At 38.9% G+C, this 25,108-nt stretch overlaps 1 protein-coding gene across 5 annotated transcripts in view; it reads right to left on the reverse strand.

Annotated features, from left to right (window-relative positions):
- The window catches only part of CHD1 (chromodomain helicase DNA binding protein 1), a 55,220-nt gene extending 39,354 nt beyond the window's left edge, over positions 1 to 15,866 (reverse strand). For 2 of the 5 annotated variants that reach the window (XM_072921663.1, XM_030257300.4), the window contains exons 1-2: positions 15,317 to 15,453; positions 13,344 to 13,551 (exon numbers count right to left, since the gene is read on the reverse strand). In XM_072921663.1, coding sequence (XP_072777764.1) covers positions 13,344 to 13,396 — 53 coding nt within the window. In that variant the 5' untranslated portion in view covers positions 13,397 to 13,551; positions 15,317 to 15,453. 5 annotated transcript variants of the gene reach the window in all.
- Positions 15,867 to 25,108: the final 9,242 nt, after the last annotated feature.

Below are 25,108 nucleotides of genomic sequence, written 5' to 3' on the forward strand. Positions count from 1 at the left end.
ACAGTTGATTATCAATTGTTTTTTTTGTTTCTTCACATATTTCACACAAAGCAATTTTAGACCAATATCAGACTCAACTAATGATCCACTTTCAATATAACAGAGAACCTTATTTGTTTTTTACAAAACACCTGTAAGAAAGCAGCAGCAATGAACTAAAAGCATAGACCTATGTAACATTTTCTAAAAATGAAGAAATTCACCAAAATATGCACAGACTTACTTGGGACAAGGGGAGAAGAGTTACATAAAGAGGAGAATAAAGCATTTTACCTCATAACAAATGGAAAAGTGAAATATACCTGTGGCATTTTCTAGCCACATCTCTTAAGCAGTGTCCACAGTGGAAAAATGGGGCAGTAAAAATTAAGTCTTACTGAAAACCCAATGTAGCAGCAGTTTTCCGTTTCAACTTCTATTAAGCATAGATACCAGCAGTTTACTACATCATATCAATTTAACACACAGAGACCAATGATTTCTAGCACTTTGCCTCTGCAGATGTAACACCACTGGGACATTATCTGTACTTTTATTTTTGTTTCACATGTAGTGATGCCCTAAACAAAACAATGAGTCATTGCTTTGCATTATCACATAAACCAGAGTAACCCTGCCTCAGGACTTAACTAAGAAACTATCTCTTAAAGACAGCCTTCCTAGTGATAAAGACAATCCATACTTCAAACTGATGCAAGGAATGCCAGGATTTACCTAAAGGCTTTATCATGCTCTAAGGAGCCAGCCTTGTAGCTGCAGCATTTGCGCTAAGGCGTACTTTGTAAGAGCTTCTCCCTCTCCCAGCCTCACCACAGTTCACCATCGAGACAAAACTGGCACATGAAGACAATGGTTCTCAAAGAGGAGTGCGCACAAGCTAATAAGACAATTTGTGGGGTTATGTAAAGAATATATTGAAACTGATATTTAGATTTATTTTTATCTAAAAGAAACAAACAAAACCAAAAAACCCCACCCAAACCAAAGTAAAAATCCATGAAATTCAAGAAGGAAAGGACAGGAGGACAGGAAGGACAGAAAGGAAGGGGGGAGAGAGGTAGACCCCAAATCACAACTTCAACTCTACAAACATTCAAGCATTTAATAAATGGCTTGACACTTGTAAGCTCATTTCGTAAGCTCATTCAGCTTGTATGTCTGATGGGCTGGTGTCACATAAGGCAGTTGAGGGGCCCTGGAGGAAGTATGTGCTTCACAAACCAGATGGGTGACAGTGGCACGATCACTCCACTCCTGTGTGCAGTGAGACAGACCTGTGTGCGGTTAGTCTCTGCTTGATGAGGTGGATTCCTAAATAGTATTACGTCCTTTTAACCAAACTAACCCTTACAGAATGGAGTAGTTTAAAAAGAAACATGTAAGGAAACAATGGACTGAAGGTACTGTGAGTGCATGTGAAAAGAAAATGGCAGCACTGACACTTCAACTACAGTACAAGCTCTTCATAAGCCACACTCCAAAGATACAGAGACAATTTAATGACATCTGACAAGAAGTTGGATTAAAGAAAACTTCAGTAATCAAGACTATTCAAAATACTACTTACCAATGTTAACTATTACTCTTACCCTAAATGTGTATCATAACTTGAGATATTAGCCAATGGTAGCATGAAACCATCACAATTAGCAGGACATTTGAAAACTAACCATCCAGAACACAAAGATAAAACTTCATTTTTTCCAGCAATGTTTCAAGTAATGCAATAATAGTCAATATTTTACTTTAAAAAATGATTTAATTTAATGATAAATGTTTAGCAGTCTGCTCTGAAGTTTTCTTATGTAAGATCAAGGGGAAAAAAACAGCATGCCATCTGAGAATTGAATTTTTGTTGCTTAAAAATAACTAAAATAATGCATGGAAAACTACAGCAACAAACTGAAGCACATTTCTTTGACTGCAAACACAAATGTGTCAAAGATGCATTGAAAACATTCCTGAAGATTTGAAGAAAAAAGTATTAGAACATCATCCATATAAGTTTGCTCTATGGTTGGATGAAAGTACAGTTGCTTCTAACATGTCTCAAATTCAGGAATTTCAGTAATGAGGTACACAAAAAATTACTTTTCCCAAGTCACTGAAGGAAAAGCAATAGAGAAATTATCAACAGTAAACTACATTTTTAATTAAAAAAAAAATTTAAAAAGTTTTCTGAAAAAACTATGCTAATGTAACTAGGAATGTGTGGTTGCTTTGACTGGAATAAAAAACAGAGTCTAGTAAGGGCAGTAAGAGGTTGCAGTACAAAATAAATTCATCCACTCCATCAATAATAGGTAAGCTATTGCAGCAAAGAATCTGGAGTCAGAAGAATGCAGGAAGACACTAATGTTCTTAATTTTATGAAAACAAGTCCATTAAACAGTAAAATATTTACTATACTTTGTAATAAGATAAGAAGTGAACATAAAAAATATTTATACCATAAGAGATTGAACTGTAAAGAAGCATTGTTGACCAGGAATATTAGTTCTAGGTGAGCTCTGAGGGTGTTTGTTTGTTTTAAAAAGAAGAGTGCTTCAAATATACTGACTATTTCTGTGGAAATAATTTGTTAGCACTAATATGCTGCCTTGCAGATATTTTCGAAAAAAATAAACAGACTTTATGTATCCCTTCCAAGTAAAGGTGACATTTTAACAGTGAAAAAGCAGCTGCTTTTCAAAAGAAACTCATGCCATAGAGACAGCATTTTGACAACAGATGTTTGGAAAGGTTTCCATCATTACACGATCTTATTACTAAAACCAATGCATGTTACCTAAAAAAGCTATTGTATCTATACACATTAAAAGCTGGGAGATAAAAATTTCCAGTCTTTTAAAAATTTTTCCAAGAAGTTTCAGTGGGTTTTGAACTCATTTGTTAAAAACATGAAAAGTGCAATCCCTTCAGATTAACATGCATGAAATGACTGACAGGGTACTTGGAAATTTACTAGACATAATTTAATAAAAAACTTCACATAATTAGCTGATGGGACTGAAAAAATAGTACTTCGACTTAGTAAGTGCAGTACACAATGCACTTCTTCCATCTGAAGCCATGTATCTTTGCTAGGCGCTAGTCATTAAAATAAAGTACCAAAATAAACTTAACGAAGAACCATACCGCCAAGCCACTGTGTCATAAAATGCTAAACTAAGATATTACTAAACAAGAATACTTTTAATATTTTTCTAGTACGCACTAAAAGGGTTCTTTTACCAATAAAAAGCCAATATTTTCCAATATTAAATCTTTATATCGTACTTTTAAATGTTCTAATTCTTGTATATGCTTTATTAAGGCAGATTGTAGTACAAGTATTATTACATGTATATATTTCATAAATGATATATATATATATATATATATATACATTGAGATGCACACTGAAATATTGACAGGAGTGCACAAACAACAGTTTTGGAGACCAATGCTCTAAGACATTAAAAAAAAAAGTAATGGAGAGCTGTCCTCCTTTTTCATTAACCTAGAAAAGGAGCAAGGCTTATTAAAAACAAATCTGTAATCCCTTTTGCAAAATTAACTATGACCCTCTTCCACATGAGCAATAATTCAGATTAAATCCTAGTATGCTAGATGCTAAACTTAAAGAGTAGAAATTTAATTACTTAAGAAGAGGTATATACACTTAAATATGGGGATTCGAAGACAGCATTTACATTTGTCATTTCCTCACAGTAAAAGGGGAACACAGAAACAAGAAACAGAACTGTAAAACTTCTCTTTAACTGCTCCTAGTTACTGTGAGTTGCTCTGAGTAACAGAAATATTTACACAATTCATACTGGGAACAGTATGCCCTGCCACACTTTGAAAACACATTCAGTCCTCACCAATACATTCACCTGTTGGTGAGGAGATATAAAAATAACTTTTTCTGACAATGGTATTGCTGCCCTCTGTAATTACCCTGATGGTATCAGAGAGAAGACAGAGCTTTTCAAAACTGCCTCTGTTCTCATGAACATTCTTAAGCATCTATTAAAATGTGGAAGAAACAAGCAGGAATGATCAGGCAGTATTTCATGAGACTACTATCCTGAAAGCAGGACAGCATAAACCAGTGGAAATCAACACAGAATCTAGGAGAAAACCCTAAACCAATTTAAAATCAAAAAGGTGGTTTTGGTATTACTCAATTTTAGCACATCTACTACACGGTGCAACACCATCTCTCCTTTCCCCTAGCACATGGAACTGCAGATGTGACTAATAAAACAGGCATCAGGATAGAGAACTTGTACCACACTGCAGTGTCTACCAGCACCACAGCAAATGTAGAATCCATTTAACAGTTTTTGAAATGCAATTGTTTGAGTTTCTGAAGGTCATAGGAAAATACATACAGAAGTTTCAGACAGATTTTTAGTAGCTCAGATGAATTTTCTTCATCTCCTGAAATGGGACGCCCCAACAACCAGCTATAACAAGGCAAAAAAAAATTATTATCAGCTGGAGAGAGGTCTAAAAGCTTTTCAGAGCATGAAGACAAGTAATATCTTATTTTAACAAGTAATCTCTGATTTCAACAACTTGTATTAGCAGAATTTCAGAAATGGTTTAATCTTCCTTGAAGTGGAAAAGGAAAGGAAATACAAAATAAGAAGAAATTATGTATTTTCTGAAAATACTCAATGGAAGCTACCACTGCAAACCAAACAATAAGTGAGAATATTTCATACTGTGCTAAAATTTGACTTTTAAAAACATTGCTACAATAAAGACAAAAAACCTGTCTGACAGAAAGGCGGTTTACCTGCATTTAAGAAACAGAACCTAACTTCTGCAATGAAGATATTAAAAATACATGGAGCTAATAGCAGCGAGGTAGCCATAATATCTGGTTGCTTTCTCTTTTCCATGGGATTTGTCTATGGGATTCTTTAACTTCATCTGCATTTTTCCAGGCACAGTCTATAAGCAATTTACTTTCTAGCCGAAAAACTTTAATCGTCAGCTGGTATACTTTGACTAGGGTCCCTAATTTGACCAACTTTCCTTGCAACAAGTAATGTCCATTAGTGCAAAGTAGCACCACTGACTATCACAAAATTAATCACCTGAATTGACATTACAAATTACTGAGATTCTGGTGTCATATGTCTAAGGGAAGAATGGCAAGGAACATTAGATATTTCCTAAAACACTGATTGGAACACCGTAACAATTAGCTGTCTGCTGCTGTCTAATGCTATCACACAAATACTTTCTCAGGAACAGGGCTTCTGGTTCCCCCTCTTAAGGGTTCATCTTACAGAAAAAGAGATGCCAAGTGCGCTATTTCTTGACAATTCTTCCTATACAAGTCAAGATCTTCGCCTAAGTCGCCCCATTGGAAACAGCTCAGCAAAGCACTCAACAAAAGTGGACACCTTGCCCTTACTCCTGGACATACCTAAGGAAGAATAGGACAAATAGCCTAGATACAACTTAACCAGCCTTTTATTTTGCTTGTGTATCTGTATCTACTTTTTTATTTCTTCCAAAAAAAAAAAAAAAAAAAAAAAAGAGCCTGATTAAAACTGATAACTAAATGAAAACTTAATTTTTAGGCAGCACAAATTAGGACCTACCTCTGTCTCTCCCTCAGCCTTTCCAAACTTTGTCAAGATGATTCCTCTACAGGACACTGAAGAGCTGGAACCTACTTTTTTCATTCAAGTCTGGCAAAACAGTCACTTTACCTAACATAATCAGAGCAATTATCAGCATAACAGACTTCATTCTCAGTTAACTGAGAATGTTTGTCATGAATCTGTGTTTGTCAAATTCACTCTACTTCACCTGGCACATTATGTTTATTCCCTCCTTGCTCTGGCCTTGAACTGTTGACCTCTTCAAAGTTGTACTTTATTGTCCAATTGGCCTTTTTTTCTTACCTTCTTCCCAGATGACTGGGATTTCAAAAAGCCAAATTGCTCCAGAAATTATAAACATTATCAAGACCACAACATAAACTGCAGATGGAAACAGGGCAAAGCAAGTTAAGCTACATAACAGAGGTGTTATTATACTAGATACAGTAATAAAATGTTTGCTAAGATTAACCACTGAAGACAATTTATGCTTTTAGGCACTTAACTCCATTAATCAAACCAAAATTTAAGTCCATCTTCTGTGTCACATAAGCCTTCTTCCCTCCTCCACCTTCAAGCAAATTACTTGCATTACTTATATTTTAACAGGTAATACAAAAATGTCATTATTTCTTTAAAGATGCTCCTGGATAAGAAACCTTAAATTGCATTCACTTTGCCAAACTGAAACAGAAAAAACAAACACTCAAAAACCCAACCTCCCCTCTTGTGCTAGATTGCAAGGTAATGTCAGTATTCTGTTTGCCATGTTACAGGCAGGGCAGTTATCTTCTGTTAATTGTGCAGTTTTCTTTATCTCTTCCACAACCAACTCTCCCTCCGGAGAGACATCTGCTGTTAATGGGCCATTGACTGTCACTCCATGACTGATAAAAACTATATGATCCCATTGCGAGATGCTCTGCCCGGAGAGAACTAAGCATTCCTAACTGGATATAATCTGAGATTCTGGGACACCAGGACAGCCTTTTCTACTGGATTCTCAGAGGGGCAGCTGCCTTTTACACTGGATTCCCAGAGGAAGACCAGGCCCATCTACACTACCACTGGATCTTCAGAGGAAGACTACGCTCTTCAACTAGATCACTGCTTCAACAGGACCACATGTGTCACTCCAGGAGGACCGCAACCACCATTTCAACTGGACTGTACCAACACCCTGACCAACAGGGTGTCAGGTTGTATTCTGACTCTGTCCATGTTGTTTTGTATTACTGCATTATTTATTTTCTTCACAAATTCCTGCTACCATATCTCATGCCTGAGAGCCCCCCTTAATTTCAAAATTATAACAATTTGGAGGGAGGGGGTTTACATTTTCAATTTCAGGGGAGGCTCCTGCCTTCCTTAGCAGATACCTGTCTTTTTCAACTCCAAACTAAACTAAGACTAGTATAAAAGACTGTGCAGAACAGTAGACCCTCAAATGGATATGTAAAATAGAAACAAACATGATGGATAAAGCACTAATAATCTCCTTGATACTGCTGAAGTGAGACAATTTCTTTACTGTGCAAACAAACCCCAGTAACAATGAAAAATTTAGCAGTCAGCAGTAACTTCTAGTAGCAAGACAATAGCATATACTGAAAATGAAGAGCGGGTGTCAGGATGGAAGTTCTACATGAAAAATTAGTTTAATGTATGTTGACAAATGAGGTGTAAAGTCTAGAAAGAGCACTTTCCAGGATATGCACTTAAGAAATCTCTTTCCTCTAGCCCTTGATAGCTCCATCTCTACAGCAGCAGATGTCAAATCTGATTTGGTATGGAATTTAGATACACCCTGAAAGAATTTTTCTGGTTTTTTTAATGAATACAGTCTCTGGGTACTCCCTCCATGTTCAAATCTATGCTTGAATGCAGTATTTATTTGTGAACTCTTTGAAAGAAAAGCAACATAGGTTAAAGAAGGTACCAAAGCAGGTAATAGGTTAAAACAAATATAATTTTTTTTCCAACTCCCCCAAATAAATACCTATGCAATGAAACTGGGGAACACTTTGGGGAAATAACAGGCTTAAAGCAAGTATCCTACCACACAGCTCTTAGCTTAGCTGCCAGTCTTAAGTTCAGCTTCACCTATCCTTTAGAACTTTAGAACAAAGTGCCCCTGAGAGGATCATACAATGAGAAACTAGGCACTAGGAACACGAATCCTAAAATGGAAAGCTAAACAAGTCACCTTGTGAAAGCTGACAGAAAATTTAGATTCCTGTCTAGGATAATAACTGATCCAAGAACAGCTAATTTAACATCACTGATTTCCAGTGCATTCATTAGACGTTGTTAACCTTAGTGATCTTCTCTTTCAAGGCAAGTAAGACAGAGTAACAATTTAAGCAAATTAAAGTTCAATACACTAAAAAACAGAGATTACTGTCTGCAGAGTCTTTGAAACTTAGATCTGAGATGACAATTGACTGTCTCCTTTGATGCTTGGTTGTTGGGTTTTTAAAAACAAGCTGAAGGAAGAAAAGCAAAAGAGCCCGTTCAAAATGTGCAGAAGTAACAGATACTAAATGCCAAACTCACAAAATAACAAATAAGTTTCTAAAGGCAAATGCTAAGTAAATAGCTTTTCTAGCATTATTTCTTCCAGAAATTTTAACTATTTAACTTAATTACAATACATAAGGTAGTGTGATCTTACTCATCACTGGCAGCAAAGAACAGAGGGCACAAAGAGTATCAAATTGTTATGTTATTTCAAATGTTATTTCCTGTCCTCAGCTATTACAGAGTATGAACTGAACTTAATTTTCCTGGTATGGGCTAACACATTGTGTTTCCTGTCCTGCAAACTAATTATTTGCTGCTACTACTGTAAACAAAGCGATATTATCAAAATTAAACTGATTACCTACCAACTTTCATGACCGTATGAACTACATTTCAAGTCTTTATTAGAAAGGTGCAAGTCACACATCTTAAGAGCACAAAGTTGTTCCAGGAACCTTTCACAGACAGGAGGTATCAGTGATTACTCAGGGGTCTACTACTTTCTTATGTAAAACGTTCAACACACAGATGGATCCTGCAGCAACACAATGATATCTTTATCAGAAGCTCCTTAGAGACTACCAGCAAGAAAGTATTACATTGAATTTAATAAACAAACAAACAAAAACAAACCTTAAAAACCCCAAACAAACAAACAAAAAGCCAACCAACCAAAGAAAACAGTTGAAGCAGCCAAGGGACAAGATCTGGACAGGTCTGATGTATACACTGCCAGTACCACAACACTTCATTTTGTCTTGAGGAACATGAAAAGCTTCCATCAGCTAAAATCTTGAAACTCTCAGAATAAAGGAATTTAACTTAAAATATGTGGTACAGGTATGTGACATCCAGTTAGGTTAGACAAAAACCAGGGATAAACTCAGCAGGAGTTCCAAAACCAAACTTAAGATCACATGCAGATCAAGAGCCAGATCACAAATTTTTAATTTTTTCTTTTAGTTGGAAAAGTTTCTAGGAAAAAAAAAAACAAACAACAACTCGGGTTTGGATACATGATCTCTCTGAAGTCTTCCAAAAAGTGAAAAGATGCTTTTAACTCAGATTTGGATACCTTATCATGCTTTAGTATGTTACTTCTGTAAGAGATTGTCCCTGATAAAATAACAGTTTGTTAATTAAGGAGAAAAATACTCAAAGACCTTGCTTTATCCACTACCTGTTTACAGTACATGCTACCAACCGTTTTCTTTACCATTCAGGTACTTCTGTTGATCTGAGAATTCCTATGCAGTATGTATGTATCAAAATATATAGTTTTACATACATGCTCTCTCTTGCTGTATACACACATTTTTACTTATATCATCTATTAAACTCTACTAAAAGGATGCCAGTGCATGCAATTCTGTATTCAAGTAATTCTGCAAATATCCTTGGTCAATTTCTATTTTAACTCCCACTTAGATTTCATAAAAGCAAGAACCTAAAGTCGCGGCTTTAAGTGAATCCTCTTTACTTTCTGTAGAAGGTATGCATTTAGATAGTAAATTGAAGCCTTTGACCAAGTCTTTACTCTTTACTTAATTATGTGGTCCACAGATTACAATCCACAAAACAAATTAAACCCACTGAAATTCCCATCTTCTTTTAACTTCAACTTTCAGGTGTGTAAAGACTTGTAGAAGTCTCTGGTGTAAGCAGCTGCTTCCTGCTTCCTGCAAAAATGGCCAGCTACCTTCCACTCAAGCGACACTGAGCGCATGCCTTTTTACCTAGGAAAGAAAGGTATGCTCAAATCCTCTATGCCTTGTTCTGCAGAAAGAAGAGCAAAGAGATAGGAAACGTAAGAGCAAAGAGATGGCAATCAGATTGTTATTCAAATAGTGCCAACATTTCACTGCTGCAGTCCTTGCTCTACCTGGCACCTGTTTTGCAGTTCAGGTACAACTGCCCTTCCTTGCTGATTAAGCTTTCTTATTGCTATGTAACTTAAATGTACGTATTCATATTAGATTTTCTATGATGAACTGTACTGAATGCTGTCAAGAACACTATACAAAGATGCTCTGCTTGAGTAAGCTTCTCAGCATACTGCTTAATAAGTCTTTGTGTCTACACTCACTTGCTATCCAGATGAATAATATCTGTGATATTTTACCTTGAGCTACATAAAAACATTATAGAATAGTTATTTCTAGTAAATAAGAAACTGGAAAGTAGACTCCACTGTGATTACTGGGCAGAAACTTGAACACCAAGCAACAAGACTAGTTACAATGTTTACAATAATTCCATCATGCTCAGTTCTAGTACTGATTTAGAGCTTCAGAGGCTGAAATAGGCAAGGAAAGTCCAAATCGTGTGGCCATGCACTTTTCCACTTGCAGCAAAACAGAACTTCAGGAACAACATCTGCAACCAGGGAAAGTTTTCTAGTGATCTCGCAGATAGATGAATAGATACAATGCTGGAAAGGTATGAAGCAGTGTGACAAACTGTTCATCCTTCTTTAGAAAAAACAAACCCTAACACAGTGAATAAAGGCAAGCTACAATCCCTTACCACAATCTATTAAGTCAAAGGTTTATGATTAGCCCCTTCTCTAGCCTTCCTACTGCTGAGAATACTACAAACTTTCAACAAATTTTTCAAGTTGTGGTGTTTCCATAAAACACCATGTGCTGGTGTATTTTTGTAAATCCAGCCATGACCAATTGCTTAAGTTTCTGAAGTAATTATGGTGGCTCTGCTACATCAGGCTGTATTTATAATCACTCCAGAATGATAGGAATGGAAGTTGACACCATACACCAAAGGTAAGTGAACTGCTTTGCTGTGCCAGTACTGAAGTATCAAATTTACAAACTGATACAAATTTTCAGAGTTCTACTACTTAACACTAATTCTGCTGCTTAGATGATCACTGTACTCATCTTCATCTCTTTTTCTTCCTACTAATCCTTCAATTTGATCTTCTTTGCAATTTACTCCCAGCAGCAGTTCTCAATTACTTTCTTCACTTACTTCATTTCCATCCCTAGCATTCTGGGATCACTATAAGCTTAGTAAACATATTCTGCTGCCAATTTCTACCTCCATTCTCTTAAATTCACACATCCAGATTTGAAGAATAATTACAACAACACATCCCAAGTTACAGTAAGTATCTGTCTACAGCTGCAGCTTGCTAAGGAACTCACCTCAGAGCAAAAATCATCTAGAGCAGTGGAAACCTACATATTAAAGTAAAAAACTCAGCTATAACCCAAGGATATGTCATATAAAAATATTCTGTATTATTTTAATAATGGAACTAGGTTAGACAAAAGAGAGTTCCATCATTTAAAATGCCAAGTTTTCTTGCTTCACTTACACAAACAGCTCTCTAATAATGAACATGAAAATAAACTTTCCAAGGCCTGCTTGTGAATTAGACTACGGAGTTATCAGGCGACATAAGCCTAGGAAAAACAGTTGTTTGGATCTAAAAATTTTTTTAAGTTTTAAGATGTGCACAGTAGGACATTTAAGATGAAGAATAAAGTCTCACTTTCCAGTCAAATATGAAGTTTTGAGTACTGTGCATTCTCCTGATACCTGTTTTTCATTTAATTCATGGGAACTTTATGACATTTAATTGCTTTAGTCTTATGAACTGCTACAGCTATTAAATAACTTTGATATACAGATAGTCATGGGCAATCGCAGTTCAATACAAAATAGTTTCTCCATGTATCTTTAGCAAGGTGGCTTCTTTCAAGTAGTAAGCAAATTCACACAATAACTTGTCCCAGGTAGGTTCATGTTCTTTGGAAGGTTTTGTCTTCCCTTTCTTTTTGAAGTAACAAGCAATATTTTACCCCAGAAAAGACTTCAAACTTGATTCTTAACTGTAACAGTATCAACTTTATAGGAAGCAGAAATCTTCAAAAATTACTATGTGTTAGAGCTTACAAATTATTCACAAAATTGAAAATCTACTGTCTTTCTAGGACACTTCTGCATATAATAGGAGGCTTGACATAAAAATACACAAGAATTATAAAAGTCTCTTTAGTTTCACTGTTCATAAATTTCCTTGTGATCTGTCCCCAGGGTCACCTAACAATTCTCTCTTCCCTGTCTTCCCAGTCCATCATACACTGTAGAAGTTTGATGGCCAGCACATGCTGGCTGATTAGCTGGCAGTTAAATGTTCTTCTTGCATTTCTTCTCTTAAGGCAATAATTCCGATCTCTCTCTACCCAGCCGGAAGTTTCATACTCTGCAGAACGTAGTTTTCTTTATGGCCCTCTGACTGACAGAATTAGCTAACCAGTTGAACAGGCTGTAATCTAACAGGATGAGGGGCAGAAAAACAGCACAGTCACAAACCACCTCTTAGAGAAGTCTAATGCTCACCTTTTATTGGTAAGTTGATTTTTAAACCTCTAGGTTTATCATATTTCCAGTTTTAGAAATCTAAACTTTCTAGTGCAGGAGGGTCTTTTTGAACTTGGAACTGTTCTAGTAAATGAACTTAATTCCACCCCCTACAACTGGCTATCACCCTGCATGGACACAAGGAATTCTAATCTGGCTCTTTCAAACACTTGAACATTGTGCACTTGACAGAAGACTGTAATTTGACATTAGAATACTGATTTTAGGTTTCTTTTTAGTTAAGAACACAGCTGGACAACAGTCCTTTCACTTCCAAAAACAAAGTTAACATTTTCAGCTACATAAGTCTGACAGCTCTGAAGAATGACCAAAAAAAAAAAAAAAAAACCACCTAAAATAAATAGAAATGTATATGTATAAATATTATATATTTTATAAAATATAAATACAAAAAACTAACAAAAAAACCATAATTAGGGTTTTATACAACATGTGTGCCTTGCACTTTCATAGAGGACACCTTTAACACTTTAATTCAATGTGTTTGAATTTGTTTGAATTTGTTTTTTCAAGCACTTTTTTTCCCCCAAGAGAGATACTATGCTGCTGGATGCCAACATGGCTTTAATACCACTTCAGCGTTATTATGTAAGACATGTACATGATCACTCCCGTTCTTAGCTGAAATAATGTGAACATAACAAGCAAATTAAGCACCTGTAAGAAAGCAAAACCAGTCTTCCTAACTATGATCTGCCTGCAAACCACATTTCAGCATTCAGTTCAAATATAACTTAGTTTTAGTACACAAAATATAAAAAAATATATAGCCAAGAATAACTGAAATAAACAAGTGCTTACCTTGACTCTCCACTACTGTTTCCTACACTTTCTTCATCACTATGCCCATTCATTGTAAAAATTAAAAAGTTTAAAAAAATAAATAGAAGTCCACGCAAGGTACAAGGGAGATATCAGGAATCCACTTCTTGCTACTCTGTATGTTTTCCAAACACTGTATGTGTTTGCTTTAGTGCTCTCGGCGGGTATTCAAGATTTTTCCCAATACCTAAAATAGGTAAGGAAAACATTAACACAATTTTAAAGTATGTTTGCAATTGAAGACATACTAAAAATAAACTTTTTTTTCCCACTAACAGTGAAAGGGGACATGTTTGATATCATGTCTGTAGCTCAAAATTTTCTTTTTTTTGTGTGTGTGTTACCTGTTCATGGCTGATCAGTTTGTTACCATTTCCTTTTCTGAGGAAAAAATATTTCCTGCTGTCTGTGAAAACAACAAAAAATAATGTCCAGAGAACAACAGGTCTTCATATAAATTATTTTTTAAAAACTGGAAGATTGAAATAAAATGCACAAAAAAAGGGGAAAACTATCTTGCTTTTTGTTTGACTGCAACAGGGTTCCAGCATACACTTCTTTTTGCCATTATACTTCTTTATGCAACTTTTCATGGATGGTGCTCTAAAGACGGCAACTTCTGCTGAACTACAAACTCCAGAATAGGAAAAATTACAGCAATTACATTTTCTTTAGTACTGCAGGGTGAGAACAGTTTACTGCCTTTCTGCACTATAGGTCATGTCCTAACTTTGAGCATAGTATTGAATTCAGGACAAAAGAGATCTAAATAGTAAAGAAAAAAATGCCTACTTGAAGAGGTAGGTAAAGATTAATGTTCTGCCAAGATCTTCTTAGTAAAATGTATTTCATACCCAAAACATAGTACAAGCATTTCCTGGAACACACTTAATGCTACCCACTTACAGTTGTGGGCAGCAGCAGGAAGATAAAAGACTGTACACGAGCTCCCACTAAATCCAACCAGCAAGATCCCAGCGACGGAATTATCATTTTTCCATATATATCACTCTCTAGTCCTGATTACTATGCAGTCAGTATTTGATGCATCCAGAGAAAGTTTAAGCTCACGGTAAATGGGCCGCAAGTATAAACTCAAGTGATAATCGTATCAACTCGCGCCCTCATGGAATTAGTGGTGTGAAGGAGATTAGGGTCTTGCCTGCCCCAGGGTGCTCCCCAAGAGCCAGCCACAGCCCAACCCGAGCCAATCGAGGCGGTGGTGAAGGAACTCTCGCTCTGGGGCGGGCACTGCCCTGCGCTCACACCGCCGGGCCGCTCCGGACCGCGAACAATGGCAATAAGGAACGAGAGAGCGATCAGAAAGAGCCCCGCCGCTACAGCGGGGCCGCGAAGCGCGACTGGGGACCCCGCGGGGAAGTAGTGGGGCGCCGGGCGATCCTGCGACGGCACGAACCGCCGCGCCTTGGGTACCCAGGAAACATCGCGGGCGGCAGCAAAACTTTCTCCCCGCTGTCCGCTCTCTGCTCCGGGCCGATCCGATCCCGACTCTCATCCTCTACCGCCCGCGCCGCTCTCTCGCTGCCCGCCCACAGGGAGCGCGTGCAGCGTCACCCGCTTGCACCGCAAACTGCGCGGCCTGCACGGGCGCCGCTCTCTGGCAGCGCTTCCAAGGCCACTACCGCCGCCCTCCACGATCGCTTCCCCCGGCGCCCCCCACGGCCCGGAGCGGAGCCGCTGTCGGGCTGCTCGGACGGCTCCGTACTGCTCCCCCCGCAGGAGCGCACGGCAGCAGCTCGACCGCACTGCCCACCTCAGTCCCAGAGAATCCCTCCCTCTCGGCGGAGATCAGGCAGAGAGCCCGACAGACCAGCCCAGCGCACGGCATTTCCTACGCACCGCCCGCCCCCCCCCCCCCCCCCCCCGCTTTCATCTCCGGCAGCTAACACAGCTCCCGGCCGGCGAAGGGAGGCATGGCGGCCTTTCCCTACCTGCGGTGTGTGGGGCCCGGCCGGCCCAGCCCTCCCCGGGCCCCCTCAAGGCCTGAGGCCTCGATGCGCCCCGCGAAGCGTACTGCTGCTCGTACCGCAGCCCCGAGACGCGGGCGGCTCCCGCGGCCACGGCCGGGCCTGGGAGGCCGCCGCTGCTCTTGCCGGCTCCGCGCTGCCCGCGCCGCGGGCTCGCTCGCTCTGTCGCTCGAACAATGGGGTCAGGACCACGCTGGGAGGGCCGCAGGGAGAACCGGAGTGGGCTCAGGTCCGCTCCGCCGCCGACTCCTAAGTCCGGGCAACCGCCGCCATCACGCCGCCGCTCCGCTCAGCCTCCCCCTCCCTCCGTCGGATGGAAACCCCGGGCGTGATGTCAGCCCTGCGCCCTGGGACCGACCGGCAGCGGAAGGAGGAGCCTCGGGCGGGGGCGACGAGCAGCAGTTCCGCCGCCGGCCTCTCACAGCACGGCGGAAGCCGTGCGGTCGCTCTGGGAGCAGCTGGGGTCGCCGCAGCTCTCGCCCGCCATCTGGACTTACCTCCCTTCTGCCTAGCGCTGGGAAAGCTCCCATCCGGTGTGCGAGTGCAGGTCGCTGCCCGATGGGCGCCATGAGCTGAGTGCCGCGGCCGCAGCCCGGAGGGGGCAGCCTGATACTGCGCTGCGCGGCGCAAGCGTTTTGTTTGCGGTTTTCGGTGTAAAATAATGGCCTGATGACAAACTCACCGCGTTTCTCACTTCACGCGGTCACAAGCGGTGCTGAAGCGTGCTTAGGGAGGTTTGGACTGTTCCCTGGCAGGGAGCTGGTCTTCCTCCTTGAATCCAAATATCTACGCCCGGTCTTATGCCCGCTCCTTACCAGCCATCAGCATGGTTTAACGAGATGCATGGTCGTTATTGGAAAACACCGAACAACCCAACCCCGAAAAAAAAACCACACAAGCAAAAAAAGTAATTTGTGTGCCCAAATGTTCCCACAGTGGCAAAGTAGCAGCTGAGTGAGAGTGTTCTGTAAACAACACAACTCGGCGCTGCAAAGTGGAAGCAGCTTACCTGCCTTCTCCCCCGTGAAAGCACACCTGTGCTGTAAGGCTCTGTCATTCTGCAAGAGCGTTGACGTTCAAAGGCTCACTAACATCTGGCACTAGGCCTTTGAACACCCTGCAAGGTTCAAAGAGGTCAGATCAGCAGGAAAACAGTTTCCTCATTCGTGAAGGAGATCTTGAAGGAAACTACTCACCCTGTGGGTATACGAGAAGAAGATGCTCATAGCAGCTGTCAAATGAATTCAGGTGTGAAGAGTTGTATTGGCCAGGACTCAGATGTGAGCCACAGTTAGTCAGCTGGAGACCTTAACTCATGGTTGCTCTTCCAGGGTGAGCAATACTGGCTGCCTTAGTGCTCAGTGATGTGTGGGACAGCTGATGTACACACCACCCTGCAGCTGAGTTGGTTAGGTTTCCTGGAGCCTACCAAGGAATCTTGAGTGCACCAAGCATGATGTCATGTTGAGTGTCACACTTAACAATAAGGAGCTGCAGAGGCCAGATGAGGCATATACACTGTCTCAGTTCTCAATCACTGTATAGGCGATTACCAAAAAATTTCAGTGATGAATGGCAGAGAAAAAATTTTCCCTCTGGTATTAAGAAAGATGCATTTAGGAATTCCTTGGACAAGAAAACAGCTTTAAAGTCGACAACAAAGGGATAATTGTGCTATGTTCCTTACTGAAGCACTGAAGTTTGCCCAAGTCATCTTAATTGAGAATATTTTGTGATATTGCAAAGAGCAATGGGACTCAAGTTTAAATTGAAGAGTGTCAAAATAAAAATAACTTTTAAATTAAAGTAAATTAAAAAAAAATACCTAACCCCTTCCCATGGGCAGGTGGCTGTTCAATCCCTAGGGGAGCAGTGCTCTATCATATATCCCACCATCTTTCTCTCCCCCTCAGTTTATATACTGAGCATGATGCCATGATGCCATGTGGTCTGAAACACCCCTGTGGTCATTTGGGCTCAACTATCCTAGCTTCCAACTCCTTGCACACCTCCAGCCTCCTCATTGGTGGGATGGGATGAGGAGCAGAAAAAGCACTTACTCTGCATAAGCCCTGATCAGAAGTAATTAAAACATACTCTTTCCAGCATCTGAAAAACGCCGATCACTTGGTTTTTAAAATTTTTAAAGTTTAATAATAATAAAATGGTTATACAAATAGTAATGATAGTAAAAGGGTTTTAAAATCATGGGGATTTAGGGTTAACGGGAAAATAAGCTTAGTAGGCCCTGGAAAAATAAATACCTTAAGCACATGAAGAACTAGTACTGCACTATGTAGCTAGTACATGATAATTGATATAATTGTTAGCTGCGATGATTGTTTAGTAATTAAATATAATTACTGTTTAATCAGAAAGAATAATCATGTGAAACTGTGGTCATGGACCTAAGAAAGATCACGATAAACTCATGTCAATGTATACAATAGAACAATGTAAGTTTAATACTTAATGTGTAAGTTATATGACAATAGAGTATAAAATATGTTCAGCTCGAAAGCCATGTCGGAGTCAGATTTGGGTTTGTACCCCTGATTCCCAGAGCTCTTAATAGAGCACCTGCGTATAATCATACCCCGTGATTATGTGTGTTCCTGAACGCTAACAGTAATACAATTAGAGTAATAAAAATTTAGAGTTAGGACAATTACAAGACAATAAAAAGCAAAGACTTACGGATGTCCAGATGCTCTTGGGCACTTAAGCCATGACAAGCATGCCTTGTAAACAAAGGAATAACCTTAAAAGCAATAGCCTGCTGCATATTCATATATCTCATACATGAGGCATAAATTCCTTGCAAATTAAGAATTTTTCAGGTTTTTGTCGACTTCTTCCCCTTAATCCTGGTGGTTCCATAAAGACAGAGAGAAGGTGGAAGACTGTTTGTCTTCTCTGATAAGGAGGGAGTAACTCTTTATGGGCCCCATCGCTGCCATCTCTATGCAAAGAATTTCTTGATTATCTCATTTCTTGCTTGAGCTAGTAAAAAAATCCTACATCACAGAGTTTCTATTTATGTTATAATTATGTTCTAGCCTAAAACTATATTTAACACACTACTTAAGATAGTTAATACAGCATAACTTTCTAACATTACACATATAATATTCATTGTATCATTTGCGTAAAACCAATCATAAAATATGCATTTTTCACCCAGCACAAATCCAAAACATAGCCCCTTTTCAGCTATTATGAAGAAAACTAATTTTTATCCCAGCCAAAACTAGCACACCTACATGTTTGGTTGTATTTTACTTAATAATCTTGGATTTTTCAGTTTTCTTTACCTAGATTTGTTTAGTAGAGTTTCTCAGCTCGCAGCCTTGGAAATCCATTTTGAAGGTCTGTTTTCACAATGGTTTAAATAACTGGAGTTAGAACTGCTGTGTTACCAACTTCATCTGCTATGAGAGCCAAAAACTAGCTACTTAACTGTCTAAACTAGGTCACCATGCAGCTGCACATGCTGGGATCCCTGTGTAGTGTGATAGTAGCAGCAGTTGTTACTTAGAGTGCTTAAAAATTGCCAAAATAGTGTCTGGAGATATTTCTTCCCTTCCATGTGAGAGAAGGATTTTTCTTTCATGCTAGAACTTCTTCATATTGCATCTTTAACCAATTCCTTCTTTCCCAGTCACAGTAAAGTATAGATGCCATTCCTGTCTTAGCAGCATTTTATACCATGAGTAAAACTGACTTCTGGTATGTACAGCTTTCAGTCTGCATCAAAAATGACATACAAATAAAGCACAACATTTTAAGGACAGATGGACAAAGCTTTTTCTCATTACAGAAAGCTACCACCATGGAAAAAATTAAATATAAAATAAAGAATTGAATTTGGTTTTTTGTGAAGCTGTACTGCAAGTTTCTGGCACCTCACCAGGGTGTGGGTGAGAATATTTATTGTGCCTAAGGCATCACTGATTTACCCCATCCCTGCTTCTACAGCAGTTTGAGTTGGATTTTTGCTTTGCAAGAGATAATCAATACACTGTACAAGATAGCTGCACTGTGATGCAGTAAATAGAATCCCTTTCAATGTCTATGTTTTCAGGTTATTTATCTTTCTAACACTGGTAGGGTTTCATGTTTATCACAGAAATTTATGTTTAAGAAAGGGCTTACCACTGTTCTATTCTTAACATTTAGATGTTCTGGATAAAGAAGCTTTTCCTTTTTGAAGTACTGAAGCCTTCAATACTGCATCTAGCAGTTTTTATTGAGGCGAGATAGATGCAAGAAATATCCTTAAGATTTAACTATGCACTAAGTTATAATCTGGTTTCTTTGCTTTTTGTTCTCTTCTTTCTAAACAACTCCTTCACCACACTTAATACTTTGATTCTTCTGCTTCTACCCTTTGGGTAGTTCTAAAACATGTCCTGAAGACCTCAAAGACCACAACTTGAGATACAATTTAGTAGCAAAGATTTTCTTTATCTTGAGTAGCTGCTAAATGCAGCAGGTATAGTCTAGTTTGCTTCTTTTCATTCATTTTGTATGCCTACTGTTATTCCATTTAATTTTACATTCTCTCTTATACTAAGAAGCCATCAGTAGCAATTTATATAAGTAGCACAGTCATTATTGTCATGGTTTGACAAGGGAAGAAAATTTTTTTTGGAAGGAAGAGGTCCATCCAGTCAGGGGTCAGGTTTGGATACTGACACTTGGGGTGACCAATTGAAAGTGGACATGCCTCTGAGAACACAGAGGGGTTAAAAGCAGAATTCCAGGAAGACTCGTTCTTCTTTAGTTCTGGTCATCGCAAGGTACGGACCTCCCCCCCCAGCCCGGGCTGGGTGGGGGAGGGGAGCCATGCGGCCTGCACAGGTAGGCCAGGGGGTGAAGGATCGGAACCGAGCTGGGCCAGCTCCTGCGGATGGAAGGGTGGAGAACATCTGAGATGTTTTTGTTCCCCCTCCCCTAAGCCAGAGGGAAAAGAGATAGAGAGCCAGCAGACACCTGGAAGTTTGCCGGCAGAGGAGAAGGAGAAGGTGGGGGGGGAAGATGCCCAGCGTGGGAGACTGGAGACAGAGTCCTGGGCTGAGATTTCAGCCGTCCCGGAGTCTGGGAATTTTAACCCTTTCCTGTGAAATGAAGGCTTTATGAAATATTACTCCTCCTCAATTTGAAAGAAAGAAAGACAGCCTGGGACCTCAGATGTTCAGAGAAGAAGGTTGGGGGGAGATGATGGAGTGGTTTTGGCTGGACTCTGCTTGTTTACCATAGACTGAACCACTCCTTCTTTCAAGAGGGACTGCATTTTAGGGGGATGCACTGGTGAGCCAAGAGACCTCCTTCAGCAACTACCAGTTCAGGAATGAACAGAGAAAGCTGAGGAGGGTGTGAGGATGCCCTCCATCTTCAGAGAAGAAGAGAAGGAGATCTCTGTCCTTGGATCCTCGGCCCCAGGGGAAAATGGGGGGGACTCTAGTCCCGAAATGTGATACTGGACTGTTATTCCTAATAGTCCTTGGCAAAGCATCCTTAAAGGAGCCCTATAAGCAGTCTCTGTCCATGCACGGTGGTAAGAGCACTGTAACATGGAGAGGAGAGTGTCACACAAGCCGGTGTATCTAAGCAGTGCCACGTATGACATAAAAACACAAAAAGTAGCAGCTGTGTTTCCTGGGGGTCTGTGGTGCAAGGGGGACTCCTCTCTTCCCCGATAGACTCAGTATTGATTATATTGAAGGGTGAAAACTAAATTAAAGATCTAAACGGGTCTCACTGTAGTTTGTTGGAGTTGGGTGGTGGGAGGAGGAATGTTTTGGAAAGTTTTCATTTTGAAGTTTGTGTGGTCTTTTTTTTTCTTTTTCTTCCCCTTTATGTTATTAGTAGTAGTATAGTAAAATCTTTCCTTTGTTATTAAGTTTAGCCTGCTTTACTCTATTCTCGATCGCATTTCATAGCAGTTAATTAGTAAGTTGCATTTTCATGGGGCGCTGGCATTGTGCCAACATCAAACCATAAAAATTATCCTGTGACCTGAATCTTTCTTGCCTTCTTTCTTGCCTTCTTCACCTCTCACACTCTTTATTTTTACCACACCCAGAACCCTGTCCTCACTTGGGCCTAACCAACCAGCCAGCTGCAAAGTGCTAAAGACTAGAGAAATAAGATCTAGAGGAAAAGAATAGGGACAAAAAAACCCCAGTTATTTGATAGAATAATTGAAAGAAAAATAAATTGATTCAGTGCATTCAGATCAGAGGGAAAAAGCTAGTCTGAATTTTTTATCAGTTTAGTCTGTGGGCCACTTTCAGATTACTCTTGGTAGAAATCAGTTTAGTTTAGATCTGTGACTTGCTTAGGTCTTCACAAACAGTTGGTCAGAAGAGGTGATTCCAAAACAATTTTATGCAAGATGCAAAGTCTTGTTAGAGTTAAATGTCACTTATCTGCCAATACTTAAAGTGCAGGTATATTTGTCAACTGCAGTGCACAGAAAGTGGAATTATGGAAGAAAAAAGAAATAGTAGTTTAGATACATTGGTTAAGTATGACCAACTAAGCATAAGGCTTTTTAATTATTTAATTATAAATTTATTACATTATTTACATGATTCCTGAAAAAAAAAAAAGTCAGTACATTATTTAAATTATTTTCAAGTTAAAAATAACACCTTTGGCTGGTACAAATGTATGCATAAAATTTCTTAACTATATTAATTAAATTAAATTGAACAACAAACTGGTCACTGGACAAGCATGACTAAGGCTTCACTTAAAACTGCACATTGCAAGCAACTAAAGTTTTAACAGATTGCTGCCTTGTCTGAACAGAGTTATGTGTACACAATTGGACCTCTACAGAAATATAGTATCTCTGCATTGGCTGAACATCGTGCTGAAAAGCTGAAATAAGTAATAAAACCAGGGGTATTTATATGGTTATAGTGAGCCTTTAAAGTTAATATACATAAGGACAGCTGAGAAAAGTTCACACTTCTCTTTAAAGTACTGTTTTGTTTGGCCTAAGTTACCACAGATTTGCTGGAAGCATTAATTCTCTCCAAAAGCAGCTGCAGGGTGTAGACCTTAGGTGTCAAATAAGCATTATGTCTGTTACTGTTTTCTTCTCAATGTTTAGCTAACAAAAGTATAAATTGAGTGTAAAGTATACTTTTTTTCTCTTCTTAGATATTAACCTTAGATATTAACAAACAAAATATGTCAGGTTCTACATATTGGTAGGTTTAATATGCTATAACTCTCCTTTAGAGAACTGTTATACCATTTCTAGGGCAGACTGCCTTTTTCAGGGTTTGCAACAGTTATATCATCCAAGTCTTTTTTATCTGTCACCTTTCTTGCTTTCCTTGTTTGCTTGGTGGTGTATCATAAATTTCTAAAAGTCTCATTCATGTCTTCCTGAATTCACGTGGCTGGCCAGCTGGCCTGGTTTGTAGAGTGTTGATCAGGTACACTTGAACGGTAGAATGTCGCAGCAAAAGGCATTATATTGGGCAGGTCTGATGGAATATGCATCTTGTTTAATGAGCTCCCTCCATAAGGCACTTCTTGTGCTGCAGGCCCTCCTCTGTGACCATAGGTTAGCCTGTTTTTCATTTGATAAGCATTGTTTTGTAGCCTTATGCACAAAATGCCAATTTTTTGTAACACGTCACTATAGCCTTATTTTTCTAATTCACTGGAAGTTAAGAAGGATAAAGTGGCATAACTATATGCTACTATATATAACACTATATTTACACCTGGAAATTTTATTTGTATTCCTATTTCAGTCACAAGCTTCCCCTGCTCATATTCCAATCTGACAGGTCTTACACTACAAGTGTTTACAAATGCAGATGTTCAGAGCATCCTCTCTGCTACAGGAATGTCACTCTTATGCATCAATTCTAGCAAATGAACATATTTTATGCTAGTATATTGGTTACATTTGGCCAAAACCTTGAGAACTATGCCCTGTGTACTGGTGTAATGCAATTCTCTAACTGGACCAACTGAAATAATGCATTACATTAGACTTGGTGCAAGTTGAATAAGACTGCTTTTTTTGCCTCTGAGTTGTGGCAGTATAATGGTTAGGTCATACTAGAAGTTATACTAATGAATAATCTTTTGGTACTTCAGTATTTATAGCTATAAATAAGTTTATAAAGAGTAACAGGTTTCATTTTCTGAGTCTCTCTGAGAAGAGCTATTAGTGTGCAGATTTCAGCTCAAAGCTAAGGTTTGTTACTTAATCTTAATGTTGTTAGGAAAATAGATTAAAGAATTTGAAAGAATCATATGTGAACATTTTATTCCAGTTACTAAATAAAGGATAAGCAGGAGCACTGTCTGAAAGAGGAATCGTGCTTCTGTACTTAACCATATAACATATAAAACATGAAGGGGTGTTTAGAAAAGACCTGCACTATATTGCTGTGTACAACAAAACCAATTGATTCTTTGCTATAGAGAGTGATGGAAAGCAGTGATTTTGAAGCTGAGAAGAGTCGCAAAAATGCAGAATATATTTATTACTTCAAAGTGTTTGTACTGTTATTCAGAATTTAATCCTCAAAATATTCCTGCAAGACAAAGTAAATTAGAATTAAAAGATTACAACAGCATCAGAAGAAAAAAATGGCTATGAAGTGTTAATGGCATGTACTTACCAGCAAGACACTAAAGACATAAGAGTGTCTCTGTATCTATTTTCTCAGGGTTGATTTTTAAACTAATTACATAATTCATTTACTGCTAATGTAAATAAAAGAAGGGCAATGGGACCTCAGATTCCTGAAGTCTTGTCTAAGACAGATCATTAATGTATTAAAATAAATTAGACCTGTCTCCAGGTCTTTCTGAAATTATTGATACCAAGCCTTAATTATTCCAAAAGACTATAGAAGCTAATGATTCCACTTAGAAGTAGAGCTGAGAACTCAGTTTAGTAGGAAGAAACACCTTAAAGACAGGGATTTGTTTCTTGAGGCAGAAGAGAGCTAAGTCAACCCTAAAACTTAAAGAAATGTAAGAGGAATACCTTTGCTGTCAGACTAGCATGTAAGACTCCATTGTCCAATCATATGAGGCAAGGAAGTACAAAAGAGGGTTTACATCATGTGCTAGAAAATATGAAGCTGTATGTGAGGGCAGGAGCAAAAAAGATAAAGTTATGTGAGTTCTTGGGAGTTGTGAACTGTAAAGTTAGAAAGTGTCATAGACTTTCTTAGAAGGTGCAATGAGTAACAAGAAAGTCTAATGTGCGTTTTAACATTTTCTTTTTTGATTCTGCTACAGACTGTATTTTTAAGTAATCAGGTTATTTTTGTCCTTATAGCTTGTCTGTCAATGAAACTGAATCCTTTTATCTGACTTTTCTGTTACTTCTTTGTGACTTATTCCATTACATGTGGTAGGTTGACTTAGGCTTCCTGCTAGACACCCACAGAGCTGCTTTCTCATTCCTGAACATCAGCAGGATGGGGAGAAATTTAGATTAAATTCATGGATCAAGATAAAGACAGAGAGAAAACCTACTAAGTAACATCACAGCAGAAAGAGCCCAGACATGGGAGAAATAATTTAATTTATTGCCAATTAAAATAGAGCTGGATGGTGGAAAACAAATACAAAATATCTATACTGCCTTCCCTTCATCCTTCTTCTTTTTCTCAGGCTCAACTTCAGTCCTTCAATCCTGACTTCTCTCCCTGAATGGTGCCAGGACACAGGAAATGGCTGCTGAGATCAACCCATAACAGC

The sequence above is a fragment of the Taeniopygia guttata genome, chromosome Z (assembly GCF_048771995.1).
Source record: "Taeniopygia guttata chromosome Z, bTaeGut7.mat, whole genome shotgun sequence".
Lineage (NCBI taxonomy): Eukaryota > Metazoa > Chordata > Aves > Passeriformes > Estrildidae > Taeniopygia > Taeniopygia guttata.